Source organism: Plectropomus leopardus, chromosome 14 (assembly GCF_026936395.1).
Source record: "Plectropomus leopardus strain MGB_pleo_1.0 chromosome 14, ASM2693639v1, whole genome shotgun sequence".
Lineage (NCBI taxonomy): Eukaryota > Metazoa > Chordata > Actinopteri > Perciformes > Serranidae > Plectropomus > Plectropomus leopardus.
In genome coordinates, this window is record NC_142189.1 from 2,721,417 (window position 1) to 2,743,526 (window position 22,110).

The window sequence follows — 22,110 nt, forward strand, 5'->3', positions numbered from 1 at the left end:
ATCTTTAGCGTCCCTGCGGGGCCGTTTGCTTCACAGCTCGCAGTCAATCATCACAAATACACTCAACACATCGACTCAGCGGCAGTAAATGGATAATAAGATCAGGGTCGGCACATCTGGGGCTCCTGGTTGGTCTGATTTTAAGACCACAGGATCAATATTCATTTTTTTCTCCAGAATATTTAATGGGATCTAAATAAAATGCACAAACGTGAGAATAATCCAGAAACTGGAGCAGCAGCTGTTTTATTGTAAACGCACAGAGTGTAAGATTTTGGGAGAAATAGTGGCATTTAGTGGAGAAGATTGCAGTTTGCAACCAGTTGAAACTTGTGGTTAAAATTCCTTCAGTGTTCATCGTTCAGGAGTTTTTGTTTTTTTCTCAGGATCCAAAATATCTGCAGAGGTCTCTTCATTCAGATCATTTAATTGCAAAAAGCATAGTTAATTCATCAGGGTTGCCTCGTGTGCTTAAAAAAACATTGAATAAATTAAATACTTGTTATGACAGAGCGAAAGTTTGGAGACAATGTTTAATTGACACCTTTTGCTCAGTGGGTTAATTTGCATATATTGATCTGTGTGAAACACGTCCATTATAGAAGAGTTTACATAAACTTATAGTTTCTCTGCAAGGAAATCAACATGCACACACAATAAAGGATATTTTCAATATAATTTCAGGTTTATTGATATGATTATCGAGTGCATAGCTGGAGACAGTGCAAACAAAGTGAGATAAATGACAACACATTTCATCTACAGAGCATCTTTGCAGCTCAAATATCATCTTAAAATGTGCAAAACTTTCTAAATTATATTTCTATATTTTTATATTTCATATATTGACAGTGCTATTTACAATATAATATTTTCTAACAGAACTTCTCATACTTGTTTCTATTAAAAGGAGAAGAAAAAATATGGAAAAATAAAGTGTCATCGCAAACTTTCACACCACATGATGTGCAGAAAGTACAATTTGGAGCCCGAAAACCTGCAAAGTGCAGCATAACTTCATGGTACCTTTTTTTATATTATCTAATTGTTTAAAAAAAATTAGCCAACGGTTACGCTAACTACATTTTGCATGACATTTTCAAACAATAAAACAGGAGGAAAAAGCAATAACCACAAAGATGACAATTTAAAAACCCAGTTTTTCGGCTAATGAAACAACAGTGAATATTTAATACACGTCAGCACAACAAGTTTTCCACCTGACAAAGAAAAACATGTTGCCCTAAAAGAAAATTCACCACCAATTTGGTTTCCAAACGTTTGGAAGCGGCTGGATTCTCTGAGACATTATGAGTGCTCTGCAATATTTCTCACACATCTGTTTTTCTTAAAATACATAATTAGATACCTAGATACTTTATATTTATGTACAAATAAATACAGACAGTGCACTAGCCATTATTTAATACAACAGAGTTTTAGGGCCACATTGAGGAAAACTCTTGTTTTTTAAGATTTGGAGAATCAAGTTGTAATAATATGAGAGAAAAGTTGTAATATAATGAGAATAAAGTCATAGTGTACCAAGAAAAAAGTTGCAATTTTACTAGAAAAAGTTTGTAATTTTATGAGCATGGAGTTATAAAGTTGTAATTATATGAGAAAAAAAGTTGTGATTTTCAAGAATAACGTCAGATTTTTACGAGAAAGGGGATATTACATAATAGAAATAAAGATATTGCCAGCAAACCATAAAACAGGCGAGAGTTCAGGTCAACAGGTTTCCTGTTGTGACTTTTTTTATAGTTTGCTGGTAATATGTTTATTTCTGTTAAATAACATCCCTATTCATAAAAATATGACTTTAAATTGAAAAATTTTGACCTCTTTCTTGTAAAATTCAGACTTTATTCCTGTAATATTACAGCTTTATTCTCATAAAATTATGACTTTTTTTCTTGTAAAACTACAACTTCATTCTCAAAATATTCCTACTAATTTCTCATAATATTCCGACTATATTCTTGAAATTACGAATTTATTATTGTAATAATATGACTCATCTAACTTAAAATCTAACATTTTTTTCTTTAACGTGGCTCTAATCCTCCGTCGTATTTACAGAGTGTGATGCTGCAGTATAATTCGGGTCCTTTGTACACTAATCTCCACTCAGTGACAGCCAACAGTCTTATTTTGAAAGTGCTTATCAGACATACAAACATTTCTGTCATTATTACACGGCATCAGTGCATTTTCTCAATCTTTATATTTTGCAACACGTGCATAAATAACCTGAGATCTCAGCCCAGTACCATGAAGTTCTTTAACTGAAATATAAGCAGGGCAGATTTGGTTCGCTAAGGTTAACTTCCTTCAACAATTAAGTGATCAAACAGTCCGACTGAACAACATACTTGTATTAATGACATGATCAAAGGTCTGGCAGTCAGCTATTATTACCGCAGGTAATTATTAAACAGCTGCCTCACGCCATCCCAGTCCAGTGACTACAATAAGGCACCATAACCTTAAGATCCTCTTTTTAAAAGCCTTAAAGCCTAATCTTCTCTTCCTTTTAAAAGGTATTAAATCCCCTTAATTCTTAAACCTCCACGCCATCAGCAGTGCACAGGCGCCCACTCCTGCAGCCGTCAGAATGTACTTTGTATTAGCCGGCAGGGTGCGAGAGGCCATCTTCTCCTGTGAATCCTGCAGAGTCTTCGGCTCAGCGGGCGCAGGCTCAGAGGGGAGGTGGTTCTCGCTGGAGGCGGCGTTCACACTCACAACACAATCAGCAGCGTTGTTGGATAGCGGCGGTGCGGAGGTGATCTCTTTGGCTGCTTCGCCGTTGACGATTTGAACTTGTGGAGTTGAGATTTGGCCGTCTAGATTCATGATAGACGGCTCCCCGGATACATGCACCACATGACGGGGAGACCGGTTTTCCTCCGGTTCGCTGTGGTTAACGGCGATGCCGTTCTCCTGGCACGACGGTGCAGACGCTGTAGTGACAGCAGAGCACGCAGGAAGGTCAGCAGAGGTCACATCGTCCGGTGCAGCGTCGTTTATTTCCAGCAGCTCACTGTTAACAGAGCAGGGCTGCACCGGCGAGTCGGGGGCAGGGATATTCGGGCCGCCATTACTTTGTGAGTGGACGCTGATGAGTTCGTCAGGTTTGCTCAGAGATGCAGTGATGTCATCAGAGACAGAGACGTCGTTGTCGGCAGCAGCAGGCAGCGGGGAGGCCGGAGCTTCAGTTTCTGTCTGCAGGCTGCTTTCAACAACCTGCAGGAGAAAGTGATGTCAGGTTTATGTTTGAAAAGGAAGCTGGTGTAAAGTTTGTCTGAGTCATCCCTCTCTGATTTACTGTTAAACAAACACTGAACGTTAGGAGCTCCACAGAGGGACGGTTCGTTGCACAGCTGTTAGTAAGAGTATTTTTGTTGTGTGAAAACATCACAATCATGTTTTTGCCCCTGAACCCCATCCAGGTAATTAAACTTCAAGTATCTGCAGATACTGCGTCCCAATCTCTGATTATTTTTCCAGATAATACAGCTGTGCAGTGCACACTTTAAGAAGGCTTCTTTAGAGTTATTGCTTTACAACATAATTAAATGAGTAGCTCTGCAATGCATTATCCTATAATAATAATTATTATTAGTATTTGTTTTGGATTATTTTTGGCCTTTTGCCTGTATTTGATGGGACAGCTTAAGCGTGGAAGGGGGAGAAAGAGAAAAGTTTCCTTTTGGAGGTTTGTGGACTGTGATTAGAAAGTGATTATCGAAAGTCAACGATGTTTGGGATGCTAAGTGTTGATATTTTGGGACTCACCTGTGCAGCAGGAGGTTCAGACGTCTCCTCAGGCTGCAGGACAGCAGCAGGTTTGACGTCCACAGGAGGGCTGGTGTCCTGGACTGGAGGCCTCTTTGGGGTCAGGGTGAGGAAAGAGGATCCATCGGTCACATCTGAGTTGATGTGAGCAGGAGAGGGACTCTGTGGTGGTCTGACCTCTGTGGAGGTCGTTGTTGTGTGGGGACGATCTGGGGACGGAGCGTCTGTCTCACGCGGCCCGGCAGGACACGATGGTGGAGGAGCGTCCTCGGAGCCGATCGATACCTGGTTTGCTGCGCTCGTCTGATCAGGGATCACAGCATCGTCTCCACAGACGTCCTGGACGTCTGATTCAGAGTTTTCCTCCGGCTCCTGGTGAGAGTTCACCTCCCTCTGAGGAGGTGGGGTTGTAGAGGCAGGAGAAGGAGGAGGTGTTGATGGAGGAGGTGTCACTTCAACCTGAGCGGGCCGCGGAGGCTCGGGGATGGGCTCAGGAGGGGAATCGACTTCGGGAAGTTGAGCTGCTGAGCTCTGGGGGTCTTGCGGACTCACAGGGGTTTCCAGAGGGGGCGAGGCCGGAGCAGCTGGCTCTGACGGAGCCGACGCTCCAGCTGGAGGAGCAGCAGCAGCCGGACCGCTGGCTCCGCTCTCTGGGACGGACACATGACCGGCAGATGGTGCTGGATGGACGTGAGCCCTGACGACAGTGGTTGGAGGGGAGCTGGGGCTGGAATCTGGGGCAAAGCAAATTACACTGTCATTTAAATCCAATTTGAATATGACTAAAGCTCCTGAGGGACGAGTGGACACCGAGGCTACGCTGGAGTCTCTAATGTGGGACACAACAGCACCTACATTCAGTCTCAAACTCAGTCATTTTGGGTTTCTCATATAAAGACTCTAACTCTGATTTAATATATACTTCCTGCAGTGATATTCCAGTTTTACGTGACATTATCGTACTGTGTATATTTGCATATCTACAATATAAAACAACAACAACTGCACAGACAATCTCACCTTTATGTTGAAAAGGAAGACTTTTTACACATACTTCCATTAAAAAAAAATAGGCTCAAGTCTTAATTATAGAGATATAACATCTGTTTCACCCAAATTAAGCCGTCTGTTTTCATTCCCTTAAAGGTCGTTATGACAGATTAAATAATATTTCTGTAATACCGTGAAATCATGAAACGATATTTTCTGAGACCCTAACCCTATCATACCATGATAATCTCATACTTTTGCAACCCCACTTTCTTGTATTTATTAATAAGTGTTAATTAAGAATTAAAAGTTTATTGCTCTTTAAAAGAACACATTTTTAATAAGGATAATAATAATAATAATAACTTGTGATGAAACTAGAGAAGTGTTAGGATAAAGTTACAAGACGACAATAATGTAAAAGGCAAATAATTCAAAGAATTAGACCCAAAACAACAGATGCAAAACAAAAACAAAGCAAAAACAAAACAAACAAAACAATAATAAGCCAAATAGAATAAAAAAACACAAATAAAATAAGTAAAGTAAGTGTTTTGTTTTTCACCTTTTTCTTCTCTTTTTTTTTAGCTCAATTTATGGTCATTTTCTCATAACTGGTAACCTGTAACTTCTTCCCGTGTTTTTGACTCTGTTTGGCTTCCTCTGCATAAACTAGCTCACCAGCCTGTGAACTGTCCAAAAACCAAAAATAGACTAAAATATTTACATTAATCTTAACACTTTGTTTAAAAAATGACTGTAATGTTCAGTCTAATACACTGTGCCAAAATGTTCACGCACTCGGGAGCACAGCATGAGATGATAATGAAATTATTGTAGCACTAAAGATTTTCTGGTTAAAGTGTAAAACTACGTTAAATACTACACTGCGGTACACAGTATTTGGTACTTGGCTTGCAGACTTACTGTTGCCGTCTTTCAGAGCGTCGTACTCCGCTCTGATCTCGGCTGCCAGAGTCGGCTGCTCACACGCCTCGAGTGCTTCGATGAACTGCTCCGGCCAGTTTTCCCTCCTCTTCAGACAGTCCAGCAGAACCACCATGCTGTCATAGTTCCCACAAGTCTCTCTCTTTGCCTCAATTATCTCCTAAAATCAGATTTCATAAGAAAAAAAAACAAGAGTTAATCAGAGTGGTCATCAGCTTCTTGTTGGTGTACTAACAGTTTTCGGCGTTTGGTAGAAATATGTCGTTACTGTCATCATTGGTAATACGTTTTGGTTCTTAGCAGTCAGTACTTTGTCAAACAATGATCACATCTGAGCATCCCTGTCAAAATTTTAACTGTTTTTTTTTTGTAATTCTCTTTTTATTGGTTTGTGTGAACATAAAAAAACAAAATCCACAACCAAACAAACATGGAGACCTTTCAATCATGTAAAAAGGAAAAATAAACAAACAAATAAAGAAAAGATTAAAAAAAATAGAATGAACAAATGAATAGGTGGGAAAAAAGGGGGGGGGGGTATTAAATATATAAAGACAGTAAAAACAATAAAATAAAATGGTGCTGTTGACTCGTGACCGGATTGCTCAAGATGCATGATAATAATTGTCGGTATAAACAGGCTTCATGTGCAGCTGCTTGTATTTAGACAATATTTAACATTTTAACACTTTGGTTTAAAGAATAACTAAACCCCGAAAACACTTTTTTCACATAAAAAAATGATAAATATGAGTATTCAGTAGTGTCGTTAATGGATTCAGGTCCATATCGTAACATTTTAGTCAAGCGGCAACCTTTGAGGCTAAAAATGAAGCCAATGATGTCAAAACTGCAGTTCCTCTAATGTCCACTGGAGGCTGGCTCCAAAAAAACCCCAGAATCAATCCCACAGACCTCCATGTTAAAATGTCCAACTTTTCAGCAGAAATGAGCATTTTTACAGCCTGGTACAAAAACAGTTTTGTCTGTGCAGCTAATTTCAACATCCATGAGCCTGTTTACATTTTAATGAGGGTTAAAGTTATGCATTTTGTCTTAGTTCATAAAATCTCAGCTTCACCCCTCATAACAGCAGTCCACAAACCACCCAGCGACGTCATGGTAGCTACACCCATTATTTATACAGTCTTTCATTTCAGTGCAAGTATTTAAATTCTACATTTTGAGTTTTAAATATGTGTATCGACTGCTCTCTGGTGGCTGAAACCAGGCTGATGTGGTTGAATTCTGCTCTCAGCTGATCTGCTGGTAGAGGACGTATGTGGTGCTAACTTTTGGCACCACGTATATTCGTCTGTACGCAGTGCACAACGGTACATTGAGGAATTAAACTGTGTTTCTACAGTGCAAAACAAAGAGGAATTAATGATGCAACCATAGACAGAGGATGACACAGTCAGTCTTATTTTATTTATATGGATGCAACATTCAGCAGCAAAACTAGAGACAACACATTATAATATTTGAATGTTACTCAATGAATCCCGGCTGTATTCATAGTTTCTTACGTCTGATTAAACTTACCCTGTCGTGAGAAGTCAGGCAGGTTAGATGGTTCACTATCTCTCTCACTTTCACCTTGGTCACGATGGTCGGCATATTTCGCCGCAGATATCCATTGTACAGCTTTTCACTGGGAATTGACATCTGTGACAGGAGAGAGTAAAAAACTAAATCTAAGAAAAAAACAATTCTTATACCAGGTTTGTAAAGTGTAATTTTGCAAAGTTGTCATTAAAGAGTTAATACCCACTTCTACATTTTAGTAAACACCTTAGCTGGCACCTTGGCCACTTTAATTATTACTAGGCATCTTTTTAACTACGTGTGAGATGTGACAGAGCCGGAAAAAAAGCACATTAGTGCCGAAACTGGCCTCCGATCGGATGCCAAGTGGCTCCCTAACCATAAATAAAAATAAAGTGATTCACACTGGGAATGTTTTTGTACTTTTAGTTTACATAAGGTGCCAAAGTACATAAAACTGCATCAAAAGAGAGCTTGTTTACCAATGAAAGTGCCAGTGGAGGATCCCCCACACCCCCGACAGAGGTCCTAGCTAAGACCCTAATGTCCTAAAATCCTAGAAATGTCCTAAAATACTAGAAATGTCCTAAAATCCAAGAAATGTCCTAAAATCCTAGAAATGTCCTAAAATCCAAGAAATGTCCGAAAAATTCTAGAAATGTCCTAAAATCCGAGAAACATCCTAGATTCCTGGAAACGTCCAAGAATCCTGGAAACGTCTTAAATTCCTGGAAATTTCCTAAAATCCAAGAAAAGTCCTTAAATCTTGGAAATGATCAGAATTCCTGGAAATGTTCTAAAATCCCAGAGATTACCTAAAATCCTTAAATCTGAGAAAAGTCCTTAAATCCAAGAAAAGTCCTTTAATCCTGGCAATGTCCTAAATTCCTTGAAATGTCCTATAATCCCAGAGATGACCTAAAATGCTAGAAATATCCTAAATCCAGGAAACGTCCTAAAATCCAAGAAACGTCCTACCATGCTAAAAACACTCTAAAATCCTAGAAATGTCCTAAAATCGTATAAACACGTATGGTTTGGCTGCGACTGGCCCCCGGCCTCCTGTCAGTTTATAAAAGTGGCCCCTCAGTAAAGCAGGTTGAGTTCCTGCGTCTGTGAAACCTGATCTCTGTTGTCTGCAGTGATCACAGACACAGTTTGTTTTTTATTGAATGAAACTGAAAGCGAAAGTGACAATCAGCCATCCAGCAGTTATGAGGGGAAATTAAAAAACATTTACATTTTGTTTATAAGAAACATTTCAAAAAGGACTTGTCTCTCTGCACAGCTGCAGTGCGTTTGAGCCTTTTCTCCAGGGGAGGACAACGCTCAGTCTCAAGGTTGCAGTTGTCTGGAGGAAGAAAAAGGCCAACCGGCCTGGACTAGTCACTGATTAATCTCCTCCAGGGTCCAGTTTAATATCTGAACTTTAAATGTGAACGTCTCAAACGCGTCACTCCAAACACACTCACACGTTCCCACTCAGGGTCGAATATAAAGCCCAGGCCACACTTTCTGTATTGAACACACCTTAAAACCTTGGCTTTGTTTGTATGTAAACAGCCCGGCAGAGTAATCTGGAGTCAGGCTCAGCCAGCGGGAACGTTTTCACAGAAAATCTGTCATCACGGGCCGCGTCAAATGGAGCAGGGCGTTCAAGTTTAGTGTAAACGTGGGACAGCAGCAGTCTGGAATAAATGTCAGACGCAGAAACCAAAGAGCAAAGTCTTCCTCACTGTATCATTAGCTCTCAGAGGACACCTGACACACACACACACACACACACACACACACACACACACACACACACACACACACACACACACACAGTCAGGTAGACATGTCGTGTTCAGGCATTAAGAGGAATGTGGGAAATCTGTGAATTACCTTCACGCATGCTTCTAAGTGTAAAGTGATGACAGATTGCAGATTAACAAGACAAGGAAGTTGGTGTGAGAGGAGAAAAAAAAGCACCTTGACACGAAGGAGAATTATGCAGAGCTGAGCCAAACGAATGACCTCTAAACCGGCAGGTCAGGACAGACCTTTTCTCTCGGTCTTCTTGGCTTTCACAGACTGTGGGTCAAATTTCACGCAGAATAGACCCCATAAAAATCTCACTACTACTGCTGCAAACCTTATTTTAGTCCCCGAGAGCTTGCAGTGAAGGACAGTATTGCAGGAGTTGCCAAGAAGTGACTGCAGATATATTTAGCAACTTTTAGAGTAAAACATCTGACTAAGCAAGTGGAGAGAATTAAAAAAAGGCTGCACACAAACAACAAAGGCCATATCAACTAATATAAGAGTATAAATTACTGAAATATATCCTAAAAACTAGCTTTCAAGCCCATTTTTGAGTTAAACATCTGATTACAAATGTCAGGACAAATTCACACAAACAACAAGGACCATAGAAACTAATTAATGCTTAAAATAATTGAAATATATATATATATATATATAAAAAAAATAAATTAAAAAAACCTTTCAATCCTATTTTTGTGAAAAACAACAGATAAAAAAAATTGGGATAAATTCAAAAAGGCTGCACACATACAACAAAGACAAAAGATACTAATACAAGCCTATAAATAATTTGAATACATATCATAAAAAATACTTTAAACCCTTTTTGTAAACAACTGACTTAAAACATGGAGACATTTTAAAAAGGCTGCACACAAACAACAGGGACAATAATGACTGAAATCTGCCTTTGAATTATAAAAATATATACTATATACTTTTTAGGATATTTTTGCAGAAAACAACTGATGAATAAAATTGAGACAAATTCAAAAAGGCTGCAAATTAAAAAAAAAAAACAACAACAATTATTATTATTATTATTATTATTATTATATGGATTTTTTTTTAAAACAGCTGCACATAAACAATAAAGACAAAGGACACCAATATAATCCTATAATTAATATAAACATATCCTGAAAAATACTTTTCAAGCTTACTGTGTTAAACATGTGACTAAGAAGATTGGCAAGAATAAAAAGACGCTAAAAAAACTAATATCCGCCTGTAATATATTAAAATATGTAGCAGCATTAATCAAAATCAGCAGTTAAAGTTAATTCAAATTTTAAATACGACACAGCCTGGCCAGAGTCACCGCTGTCCCCTGAGCTGGCACTTTCTCATTGACAGAAACACTCAATTTAACAGCAGTTTTATATAAAAACATGCTTATTTAAATATAATTAAAGTAATAAGACATAATTAGGTGCTCACCTTTAGTGTTTTGGTGCCTCAGCAGTTCGTGACTCCCTCTCAGTAGCTATTCCTGCTCTCACTAAAACCTGCGCTGTCCTCTTCACACACACACAGACACACACACACACACACATCTGCGCAGCGGTGACTGAGATCCCCGTCCTCTGTTCCTATTGGACGACAGCGCCGTCAGTCAAAGCGCGGGCCAATAGGAGCGAGGTCTTGCTCTGCAGGAGGCGGGGCGTGCTTAATCTTGACCCTAACCGTGACTTTTGCTGCTCTGTGATGGGATGGCAGCAGAATTAGATTGGATCTGGACTTCTGGTTTACATCTGTCTCTAATCCCTGATCCTAATCCGTTCACATGGACACACACACACACACACACACACACAGAGGGGAGGGGGCACGCTGTGACAGTTATTGCATGACACACAAAAACATGTGACCAATACATGACCATCACAGTTGTATTTCATAATAGTAATACTGGTGCTTTTATTTATGCAGCACTATTGAAAAATCAAAAAAGATGTTAATATAAAGTGCTTCATGAGACAATAAAAGCAGATAAATGAGCCAAAAAATAAAATAAAATAAAGCTGTTTTTCTAACAAGAGGCAACCTAGAAGCATTGAAGCAGACAGTCATTATTAATTCATATTAAGTAGCCTAATAGTAGCATTGATATTCTTATTATTGGCAGTAGTAGTAGTAGTCCAGGTAGTATTTACTAAACAAATTAACAAATCAAGATTATACAAAAAAATTACAAATTAAGGTTATACAGAAAAAGATGATCCTCTAAAGTACGATGCAGTGCTGATCAAAATACCAAAGAGTGTAAATAATGCAAAAAATTATGCAATAATAATAATAATAATAATAATAATAATAATACAACTTCATAATGCTTTTGAAAAACACTCACATAGCTATAAAGATATTTTAGATTTGTAAGTAAAGTTATTGTCTGCAAATAAACCACAGAAACATAGTTAAGTACTAGTATAAAGTAATGTGACACAGTAGCACTGCTAGTACACTGCTACTAGCAAATATACTTACTTATATTCCTCCACTGTTGACAGTATTAAAGTATCATTATGTTATTACAAATTAGTGCTTTAGTCTGCAGCTCAGATTTCACCTGTTGAACTTGATCATTGAAGACTTTCCAATGGAAACAAGATAAGATAAATTTTATTGATGCCGTGCAGGAAGAAGTCTAACCGAGTGAGTTAAACAAAGAGTGAGGCAATAAATATGTCTGTTCAGTCCCAAGATCAGCTGATTATTAAAAATGTTTAGTCATAATTTAAAGTAAGAGTTATTACTTTAAATTATGACTAAAACAAGTTTATAGCACCACAGCAGGAATATAACTGAGTCAAGTGGGCAGTACTGATTATTAAACACAAGGTGGCGCCACTCACTCACTCACTCACTCACTCACTGAGTCAGGAGGTGTGTGTGTGTGTGTGTGTGTGTGTGTGTGTGTGTGTGTGTGTGTGTGTGTGTGTGTGTGTGTGTGTGTGTGTGATGTGCAGTTATAGTTATTTGTTTATTAATAAATATTCTGATTGACCGTTCTGAGTGACCCTGCAGTGATCTGTATGAAGAGCAGATCGGTGTTTTGCGTGACAATAATCTTATTTAATGAAATAAGTTAACGACATGAACAGGTCCGCAGCGATCTGAGTGACTGGAGGATTGTGGGAAGGATAATGGCAGCTTGTTAGTTCATTAAACTGCGGGTCTGTCAGACTGAGACTGAATATTTTGGAGTGCGCTGCTTGAACTGTCAGTGCGTCATAAACACTTAATATTTCACTGTGTTATTCATGTTAAATGCTTTGCCTCGAGTGAAACCTCGTCTCATAGATTTATGATATAAAGAGGGACAAATCATCTTTGCTGAGTCATGATCACTGCGTTGCATTTGTGGAAAACAGTTTTGGCTCTTTAGCAGTTGAGATGAGTTGCTGCTGTTTGCATTTGTGGAGGAAGTATTCAGCTCCTAAAGGTACTAATATGTGTGAAAATACTCTGTTACAAGTAAAAGTCCTGCATTGAAATGTTACTTAAGTAAGTATAATCTGGAAAATGCACTGAAAGTATTAAACTTTAAAAAAAAACAAAAAAAAACAGACAAAAAATGATTTTGTGCACTTAGAGTCTTAATAAAATAAAATAAAATATTAACATACAAGAATTGACTTTAGTTTTTCTCTTTGACAATTTTAAAAATTTGTCAGCATGCATGGCATTGGTGCGGATGTTTACTGAGACTGGGATGTCTAAAACTGTGAGTCAAACACAATACTGTGTATATTTTATAATATCAGTTGTGGACTTCTTAAATGTTGCCTCTGACAAATTCTCTCCATATTCTGACAACAGAAGAAAGAAACAAACACTGAAATGTGTAAAAACTTAAATTCAACTTCACATTTTTAACAGTGAAAGCTAAACTGAAACAAGCAAACTAAAACAATTATGAATTTAAAACAGAAATTAAAACTTTGATTATCTTCTTTCAAGAGACGTCCCACAGTGACTTGTTTTGTGTTGTTGGTGTTTTTACTGTCGATGTCCTTCGCTGCTCTCTGAGGTCACCTGTCACTCACAGTGTTTGTGTGCTCGTCTTTCAGCTTCTGTGCATCTGTTTTCGTTGTTTCTGCAGCTAGGTGGCGCTCCTGAAAGCTTAGGAAATCAAATGTCACCTGGATATATGCTGAAGTGCTGTTGTGCTCGATCGACTATTTAAAGATGTTTTAACAATCACTGATTTTAACCCTTTGAAAGCTTCAAAGTTTAAAAAAAATGGTAAGGGGGCGATGAGCAAAATAAGCAAGTCAAAAATTTAAGAAAATAAAATTACAAAAGAATTACCGAGAAAATAAACAAACAAAAAAGCAAGAACATGACCTCAAAAAGTTCTGAAAAATATATTTTTTCTTTTTCCTTTAGCATATAAGTAACAATAATTTCCACATCCTTTTCACCTTTAGCTTTTTTTTTTTTTTTTTGCAGTTTGGGGGACAGTCTCTGCCAAGTTACTCATGGTGTTTTTTTTCTGTCATTTAGAGAAATCAAGCTCATTTTTCAGGTTGCAGAGGGATAAAGCTCGTGCAGCAGAGTGATGTCGATCCAGGTGCTGAAGGGTTAAGATATTTGCTCACATTGTGCCTGCAGACATCAGAGTGGATAGTTAATTTTCAGGATTTGTTTTTTTATTTTTCTGTCTGCCAGGGGTTAAAAACATGTCAGATGTAGCTGACTCACCTGGCAGACTCACTCTGACCCTGAAACCTTTATTGACTGGATTTCACCTGATGAAACGACAGATCGAGAAGTGTTAAAAAATGCAGCAGCAACATTTAAGAGAATACGAAAATCTGCTCAGAACAGAAAACAAAACAGATCATAATAAATAACACTCAACCATCTTCACGCGGCAAAATTCGCCCTCCGTGCAGCTCAGAACAAACGCTCAAACTGTTACTGAGTCCTATTCTGACTCGAGGACGCTTCGAACCTTTCATATCTCGCAGGGCAAGACTTCCTTTGCAAGAAGGAGGATACAAATAAAGCCACAGCGAGAGCCCGAGGCAACATCAACAATCCATCACGGTTGAGTGGGGAGAAAAAACACCACGTAGGACTCAATAAAAGAGCAGGACTGTACTCTTTTCAGAGGCCTTTAGCTTTAAAACTACAGACGGCTGCTGAGAGAAAACTGACATGTATGAGATTAACATGAAGCTACGCGCACAGATCTCAACCCGAGAATTACTCCTGGTTCAATTTGGTATGGTGGAGGAAGTATTCACATCATTTAATGAAGTAAAAGTACAAATATCACACTGTAAAACTACTCCTTTATAAGTAATTCTGCATTAAAAACTTCACTTAAATAAAATATGTAAGTATAATTAGATAAACATACTCGTAAAGGAAATGCAGAAAAATGTCCCCTGTGACTGTTTTTCTGTTGTATACTGATTATGACTCCTGCATTCATGTGAAATCAGGATTTTACTGTTGAGGTGGAGCTCATTTTGAACTCCTAACTTATTATTTTCATTATGGATTAATCTGCTGATTATTTCCTCCATTAATTGATTGTTTGTTTTTTTTAAATGGTGAAAATAGTAAGAAATGTTTGTCACAATGACCCGCAGCCTTTCACAATGTTTGTTTGGTCCAACCAACTGTCCAAACCAAAAAATATTACTAATACATTACAATTAATAACAGTATTTGAAGAAAATTTGGCAAATGCAAAAATTGCGAAGCTGGAACCATGACATGTTTTTGCATGGAAAATTACAAATAATCAAAAATTAACCAACTCATTGATGGATCAACTAACTGTTTCAGCTATATATTCTGTCGCATAGTTTAATTTATATCCTTTTTCATTTTTATATTCAAACATGTTAATTTGTGAAGTAATTAGCTGTCAAATACTCTTGTAAAGTCAAAAGTACAACATTTCCCTTTAAGATGTAGTAGAGTAGGAGTAGAAAGTGGTGGAAAAACAATACCCTCAAGTTAAAGGGAAAGTGTGATATTTTTCATCCTGCACCCTATGTTCATATATTTCTATGTTTGAGTCACTAACGGAGAAAACATTTTTTTATTACAGCAGGCGACATCCACAAAACAGGCTGCAATATAACCTCGTAGGTCATGTTTGTATTCTACAAAAATGTACAAAAGTGTTTGTTTTTGCCACTGACAGGCTCCGATTGTTATCCTTAAAACATAATGAAAAGGATCCCTACAGAAAAAGAGCTTTTGTGAAAGAATAAGACCATTTTTGTTTAAACAGAAACACCCCGAAATCACTTATCACCAAAGCCATTTAAATGAACAGTATTTTTATCATCATTAAACACACTTTATTTTAAGTTAACAGAAACTAACAGTTCATCTTTCCACTGTTCCAACAATCACCAACACTCATTTGTTTTAATTAGAGTTAATTAATTCTCCCAGGTAGACGTGAAAATGTGCTGACTCAATACACGCTAAAATGACTGTTTATTTAAATGGAGTCTGGTGTGTTTGGGGATTTCAGGGCTGCTTCTGTTTGAATAAAAAGGATTTTACTGTCTCTGCAGGGATCCTTTTATAAAGCTGTCGGACATTTTTGATCCTGTCAGTGACAACAAACACTTTGAGTGGATGTAAAGTGACCGTCTGGTCACATTTCAGCCTTTTTCGTTACTGTCGGCTGCAGCATCTCGCTCGATACTGGACCAGTTTCAAAAAATATCGTTCAAGAAACAGGGTCCAGGTTGAATAATATTGATGTAAGTGTTTAACCCCTTAAAACCTGAGCAAATTAACTTGATCTCTTTAAGAAAAATAATCAAAAATTACACAAAATTTGCAACGTATTAATAAAAATAAAAAGACAATTACCTGAAAAATAGCACACAAATGAAGAAAAGAAAAATGGTAAAATAAATTAACAAAATACTTTGAAAAATTTGAATGGAATTAACTTTAAATATCTAATTATAGTTAATTTTTTATTCTCTCTTTTTCTGTCTTTTTAAAATGTTAATTATTTATTTGACAAATTTTAAGTTCTTTTTTTTTGTCAGCTTTTCCTAATTTTTTGCAGTTTTCAGGACATCTCTTGCCAAGTTGCTCATTGCCTCTTAGCTGCATTTTTTAAAGGAGTCAAACCAAATAACTCTGGTTTCAAAGGATTAAACGCTTGAGAAAGACGTCCGAACGTCACACAAGACACAGATGCCGATCCAGGTTTCAAAGGGTTAAGTACAAGTACCTCAAATTTAAACTGAAGTACAGTATTTGACTAAATTCAGTAGTTGTTTGGCTTAGTTGAAAACATTTCTCTTCACCTCGTTCCTCCTCTGTGTTCACGTTGAACTCGAGCGATAAATCAAGGATTCTTTCGTTATGTGAAGTCGGCCGTCACATCACACCTTGTTTTGTTTTGCTTTTTGCCCTCAGCTGGTCGAACCTGACCGCCTTCCCTTTTAGTGCGAGTTCAGCTGTTGGCTAAAGTTCATCAGTTCAGTCTGCAGCAGAGACGGCTAACCTTAATAACCAGCATGTGAAGGCGCTCACCGGCCGCATCAATCATGGATGAGCAGCTTTCATCAATATATTTATCTACGTGCGCGTAGCAGGGAGCTCTGCGTCCTCTGAAACACGTAGAGTGGAGGATGGACCTTGAGGACTTCATCCCCGGAGCAGTTTCATTTCTTTTATGGCGGCATTATGTTTATGTATCCAGTGAGAATTGTGGCTGCATTACATAAGAGGCTTCATTATTGCTGCGTAGCGTGTGCGATCGCACTGCGGGCCCTTCCTGTGATCGTGGGGGATGTTTGGCGAGCTGGACGCGAATCAGAGAGGAGACTCGCATCGCTCTGGGTTATGACAGAGTATCTCGACCTCGATTTCGATTCTCCGCTGAGTGCATAAAGGTTGTGTCTGCCTCAAGAGTTAAGTGCATATGATCTGGCTCACACATGCACTAACACCGTCGGGGTTAAAGGTCGAATCTCTGCTGGAGTTTCAACCTATAAATGGAGCAGCACACAAAGAGCAGCAGGAAAACATACAGACAAATACATTTCAGTCGCAGACGCTTCACGTTAGAGAAATAACTGGATTCTTCTTAAAGAAGATACCTGAGCATTAAATCTTAACTGAAGACCAAAAAAACAGCACCTCAGCAGGAGGTTGTAGGGTGGTGCAGCAGGTGTTTGCACGATGAGCATATCAGCAGAGCGGCAGCGATATTTTCAAAAATGTCGATAAAACACAATTGTGAGATGACTGCTTTTCCAATGAGTGACGTCATGTGACTTCTCCTCTGGTGAAAACATCCCAGTAACCATGGCGATGGAATGTTTTTTCAAAACATTAGCAGCTTTATTTCTATTGCAGCCACCGCACTAGCCGTCATTATTTACAATCCAAGGCCACGTAGGCGTGTTATGGAGCCGTGATGGAAAGGCGAGCCCCTTATACGTGGGAGCGGCCACGTGTGAGGGATTTAGGGGAGCTGGTAGAGTCCACAATTTCACAGAGGAACTGTGGATTTAAAACTTCCGGATGATCCGCTGAAGCTTTGAAGAGTTATGTGATGCAATAACAGCTCTTGTAGCTCCTGCTGCATCGTGCCCGAGTGAGCTTTATGGAAGCATGTCAATTTCGAAAAAACTCCCATTTATCGCAAAGAAAGTATTTTCGCTTGCACGAGTTGGTATTTCAGGTGATTTGAAAAAGGCATATCTTGTAAAAATGCATGGAAACACTTTTTTTTTGGCTTTTCTAGGCCACACGATGCTATGGCTATGTGCTTGTCGGTAGGAACTGGCATATTTTATATATGCAATTCAAATTTGCATAATTTGAGGGTTGATGGAAACCCGCCGAGTGAAGCTGCAATCACATGCTGCAAAGACACTTATGTGACGCTTTGCATCTGTTTCTCATGTATTTCAGCAGTCAGAAGTCAATGAGACAGCGATACAAACTGATGATCTTTACTGTCCTGCTGCTTGTCTACGAAGCTATAAATGTCCTGGTCATTATAAGCCAGAGTCTGCCAGGTCCTTTAAATGTTTTTTTTAAGGATTAAATGGAAAGCTGGTGAAGCTGCTTTTACCCTCTGAGTTGTTGCAGTCGCCTGCCAGACGGCACAAGATGTGCCCCAACAGTAACCTCTGTTAAAAGCAGGCTAAAATCAACCTTTTTATAGGAGTTTTGAATTATAAATCGTGTTTTCATGGTCCGAATGAACTACACTTGTGTTTTTTTAATATATAAAACAATGTTTGCTGTGTATTAGTGACATATCAACCAGATTCTATAGTAACTTCTCTATAAACTCAGTTAGTTTTGTTCTTCTCTGCTGCTGTGACACTTTTAAGTAATACTTCACCCACCAAATGACCATTTGTATTTTAATTACTCACCCCGGTTTATGTTAAATTCATGAAGAGATCTTGTTTTTTCTTGCATGCCTTCATTATGACAGAAAAGTCCATAAGGAGAAAATTTTGGATGAATTTATGTCATAGGGGTCCATGTTTACCAACAGCAAAATTATATCAAAACATCCATTTACAAACTCTCACACAACTTGTGCAGAATAATCAAAGTCTCATTTATCTGGTTATAAGCTCAGTACCTCCCAAACACAACATTTTAACTTAAACCTTGACAAGTAAAACTGAACTGGAAGTAAACCTTATCTATGCTCTCTTTAAAGCCAGACTCTGTTAGAAAAAGTAGTCATTTTCAGCTCGTTCCCTTTCCAAATTTATCAAATACTGCCGCTTGGTCAGTGATTCCAGTGTTAGACGCTGACGTCAAACTCTGTAGCAGCAATACGATACACTGAAGAGTGACGTCAGTTTATAACTGGGCCTGACGGATCCTGTTGTGTCAGTATGATAAGCTGCTGGATGGCATCAATTTGAAATGCAACAAAATTAAAAGGAGAAAAACCCTTTAAGGTGGGCGTCTCTCTCACAACTGGTTTTCGCCCTGGTCGTGGAACTGTGGACCAGCTCTGGACCCTTGGCAGGGTCCTTGAGGGTGCATGGGAATTTGCCAAACCAGTCCACATGTGTTTTGTGGACTTGGAGAAGGCATTCGACCGTGTCCCTCGGGGAGTCCTGTGGGGGGTTCTCCGGGAATATGGGGTTTCGGACCCCCTGATACGGGCTGTCCGTTCCCTGTGTGGCCGCTGCCAGAGCTTGGTCCGCATTGCCGGCAGTAAGTCGAACTCGTTTCCGTTGAGGGTTGGACTCCGCCAGGGCTGCCCTTTGTCACCGGTTCTGTTCATAACTTTTATGGACAGAATTTCTAGGCGCAACCAGGGTGTTGAGGGGGTCCGGTTTGGTGACCTCAGGATTGGGTCTCTGCTCTTTGCAGATGATGTGGTCCTGTTGGCTTCATCAGGCCGTGACCTTCAGCTCTCACTGGATCGGTTCGCAGCCGAGTGTGAGAATCAGCACCTCCAAATCCGAGGCCATGGTTCTCAGCCAGAAAAGGGTGGGGTGCCTTCTCCAGATCAGGGACGAGATCCTGCCCCAAGTGGAGGAGTTTAAGTACCTCGGGGTCTTGTTCATGAGTGAGGGAAGGATGGAGCGGGAGGTCAACAGGCGGATCTGTCTGTCGTGGTGAAGAGGGAGCTGAGCCGAAAGGCAAAGCTCTCGATTTACCGGTCGATCTTCGTTCCGACCCTCACCTATGGTCACGAGCTTTGGGTAGTGACCGAAAGAACAAGATCAGGTGTACAAGCGGCCAAAATGAGTTTCCTCCGTAGGGTGGCTGGGCTCTCCCTCAGAGATAGGGTGAGAAGCTCGGTCATCCGGGAGGAGCTCGGAGTAGAGCCGCTGCTCCTCCGCGTTGAGAAGAGCCAGATGAGGTGGCTCGGGCATCTAATCAGGATGCCTCCAGGACGCCTCCCTGGTGAGGTGTTCAGGGCACGTCCCACCGGTAGGAGGCCCCGGGGAAGACCCGGGACACGCTGGAGAGACTACGTCTCACAGCTGGCCTGGGAACGCCTCGGGATCCCCCGGGAAGAGCTGGACGAAGTGGCCGGGGAGAGGGAAGTCTGGGCTTCCCTGCTTAGGCTGCTGCCCCCGCGACCCGACCCCGGATAAGCGGAAGAAAATGGATGGATGGATGGATGTTTTGTCAGTGGAGTGGTGGTTTCGTTCAGTTCAGTTAGCTGCTGTGAAGGGCTGTCTGTTTGGGGAGTAATGAGCATATGATGAGATGTTTCTGTAAATTTGACTACGACTTCAGTTAATTAAAAATGTTCTCCATTTTTAGATTATTTGTTTTATATAGAGGCATGCAAGAAAAACAAAGTTTTCTTTACAAAGTCACCCTGACACGAGGTGAGTAACTTATAAACAGAATAATCATTAGAGGGGTGAAGTATTCCTGTAATTTCTGTGCATGAGAAGAACAAATGTGCTGTAATTAACAAAGTACTGCTCTACAGGTTTGTGGTGTGAGTTAATTTTCTTTCTTAAGTCAGTCAGCGTTTTCACATTTTACATTTCTTACATTATAATTAACTCACTGAAAGGTTATGAGCACATTATTGTCAGCAGGACAGCGTCTCCATCTTTAATTAATGTAGGAGGAGAATTAATTTAGTAGATTTGTCTGTTAAATGGACTCCTTGATTGTCTGATAAAAAAAAAGATGTCTGTTATTCAGTGTATTTTGCTCCTATGATGGAGAACTCTATAAATACAGTGAATAATAAAATGAAAAGTGACCCAAGGGCAGACATTCGGAGACGCGGTCTATTGTCAATGAATAAATTATGTGCCGGAGCACAATCATGATGAAGAGCTTTAGAGGCTTGTTTTTTTCTCTCTCTTCGACCTGTAACCTTTCTTTTCACTCAGGCAGACTAAAATGTCAAATCTGCCGGGGCGTCGGAGCCACAGGCGGCCGCTGCTTTACTGGTAAACACACAGACGACTAAAAGCAGGTTTCTTTTCACCACCGCCGAAAGGTTAGACTGTTAACGCAGGTCGTGTGGGGTGGTGGGCGGCTGACTGTCCGCTCCATCTGACCACACACACTAAATATATTTATATATAGATCAGACAAGCAATTTATACACCAAGAAACACTGTTTTAAGTATCTAACAAAGCCTAGCTCTTTATTTTAATTGTGGAAAAATGACAATAAACTGCTTTTACAGCTCAAGAAATCAAATTAACTCAAACCACAAACTCATGATGTCTATTAAAGGCTGCAGTGATGCATCTGAGACATGAATATTACTTTAATTGTACTTTTATTAACTTAATCTATTGTTATTGTATTTTTAATTACTTGAATATTAATGTGACAGATGAAAAAATTAACTTTACTTTAACTCACCATATTTATCTATAAGCAGTTTATAATCATAATTGTTTAGAACACATTAGAATCCCTGTGTAAGTAGATGTGTGGACATTTTAAAGTGTTTGTTAGTGTATTTTATAGGTAATATTGACCTTAAACTGTCCCTATTTATCATCCATGATCAGTTATAGAATCTAAACATCTAAACATAGAGTCAAAACATAAATACATCTAACAGAGATGGTGCTTTTAGACAGCATGCCCGTGTTGCGGAATCACGAGGTGTGAAATTAAACACAACAGCACTGTAACATATAACATACATGCTGGCGGTGCTTTTTAAACAGTAACAATGGCATGACTTAAATGTTTTGTATAAGGTATTTTGAACCCTTATAGGAAACACTACACTCTCTATTTATCATCTATAAGCATTAGCTTATAAACATATAATAAATGTGTTATAACAAACTTTAATGCAGTTGTAAGTTGATGTAACAGTTTATTAATGTGTTTATCACAGGAGACGCTTAAATTATTGACAAATACTGTATGTAATGACCATCTAGCTACACACAACTGCTTTATATTGTGTTATAAACCTTTATTAAATTTTTACTTATACACAGTGATGGAAAGTTTATTTACTCAAGAACTGTAAGTAAGTATAGTTTTGAGGTACTTGTACTTAACTTGTGTATCTC

General features: G+C 39.0%; 1 protein-coding gene and 1 long non-coding RNA gene across 3 annotated transcripts in view; one reads left to right on the top strand and one right to left on the bottom strand.

Moving 5' to 3' along the window:
* LOC148187391 (uncharacterized) overlaps positions 1–22,110 on the top strand; it is a 101,100-nt gene that overhangs the window by 48,319 nt on the left and 30,671 nt on the right. The window lies entirely within an intron of this gene.
* On the bottom strand, positions 665–10,653 carry LOC121953289 (uncharacterized). Of its 2 annotated transcripts, XM_088087663.1 has the most exons (6): positions 10,537–10,610; positions 8,818–9,048; positions 7,285–7,407; positions 5,719–5,899; positions 3,802–4,535; positions 665–3,249 (listed from the first exon to the last, which is right to left on the bottom strand). In XM_088087663.1, exons 3-6 carry the CDS (start codon positions 7,405–7,407, stop codon positions 2,560–2,562), a joined length of 1,728 nt encoding a protein of 575 aa, XP_087943789.1. In that variant the 5' UTR covers positions 8,818–9,048; positions 10,537–10,610; the 3' UTR covers positions 665–2,559. The 2 variants fall into 2 exon arrangements, with proteins under 2 accessions (XP_087943789.1, XP_042356225.2); XM_042500291.2 differs by lacking the exon at positions 8,818–9,048 and having other exon boundaries at positions 10,537–10,653.

Bases quoted from the DNA above. Each gene is read 5' to 3' on its own strand.
- LOC121953289 (XM_042500291.2), bottom strand. From the start codon at position 7,407: ATGTCAATTCCCAGTGAAAAGCTGTACAATGGATATCTGCGGCGAAAT. The intron at 5,900-7,284 runs GTAAGTTTAATC...ATCTGATTTTAG, and splicing joins GCCTGACTTCTCACGACAGG to GAGATAATTGAGGCAAAGAG. The intron at 4,536-5,718 runs GTAAGTCTGCAA...GCTTTGCCCCAG, and splicing joins CGCTCTGAAAGACGGCAACA to ATTCCAGCCCCAGCTCCCCT.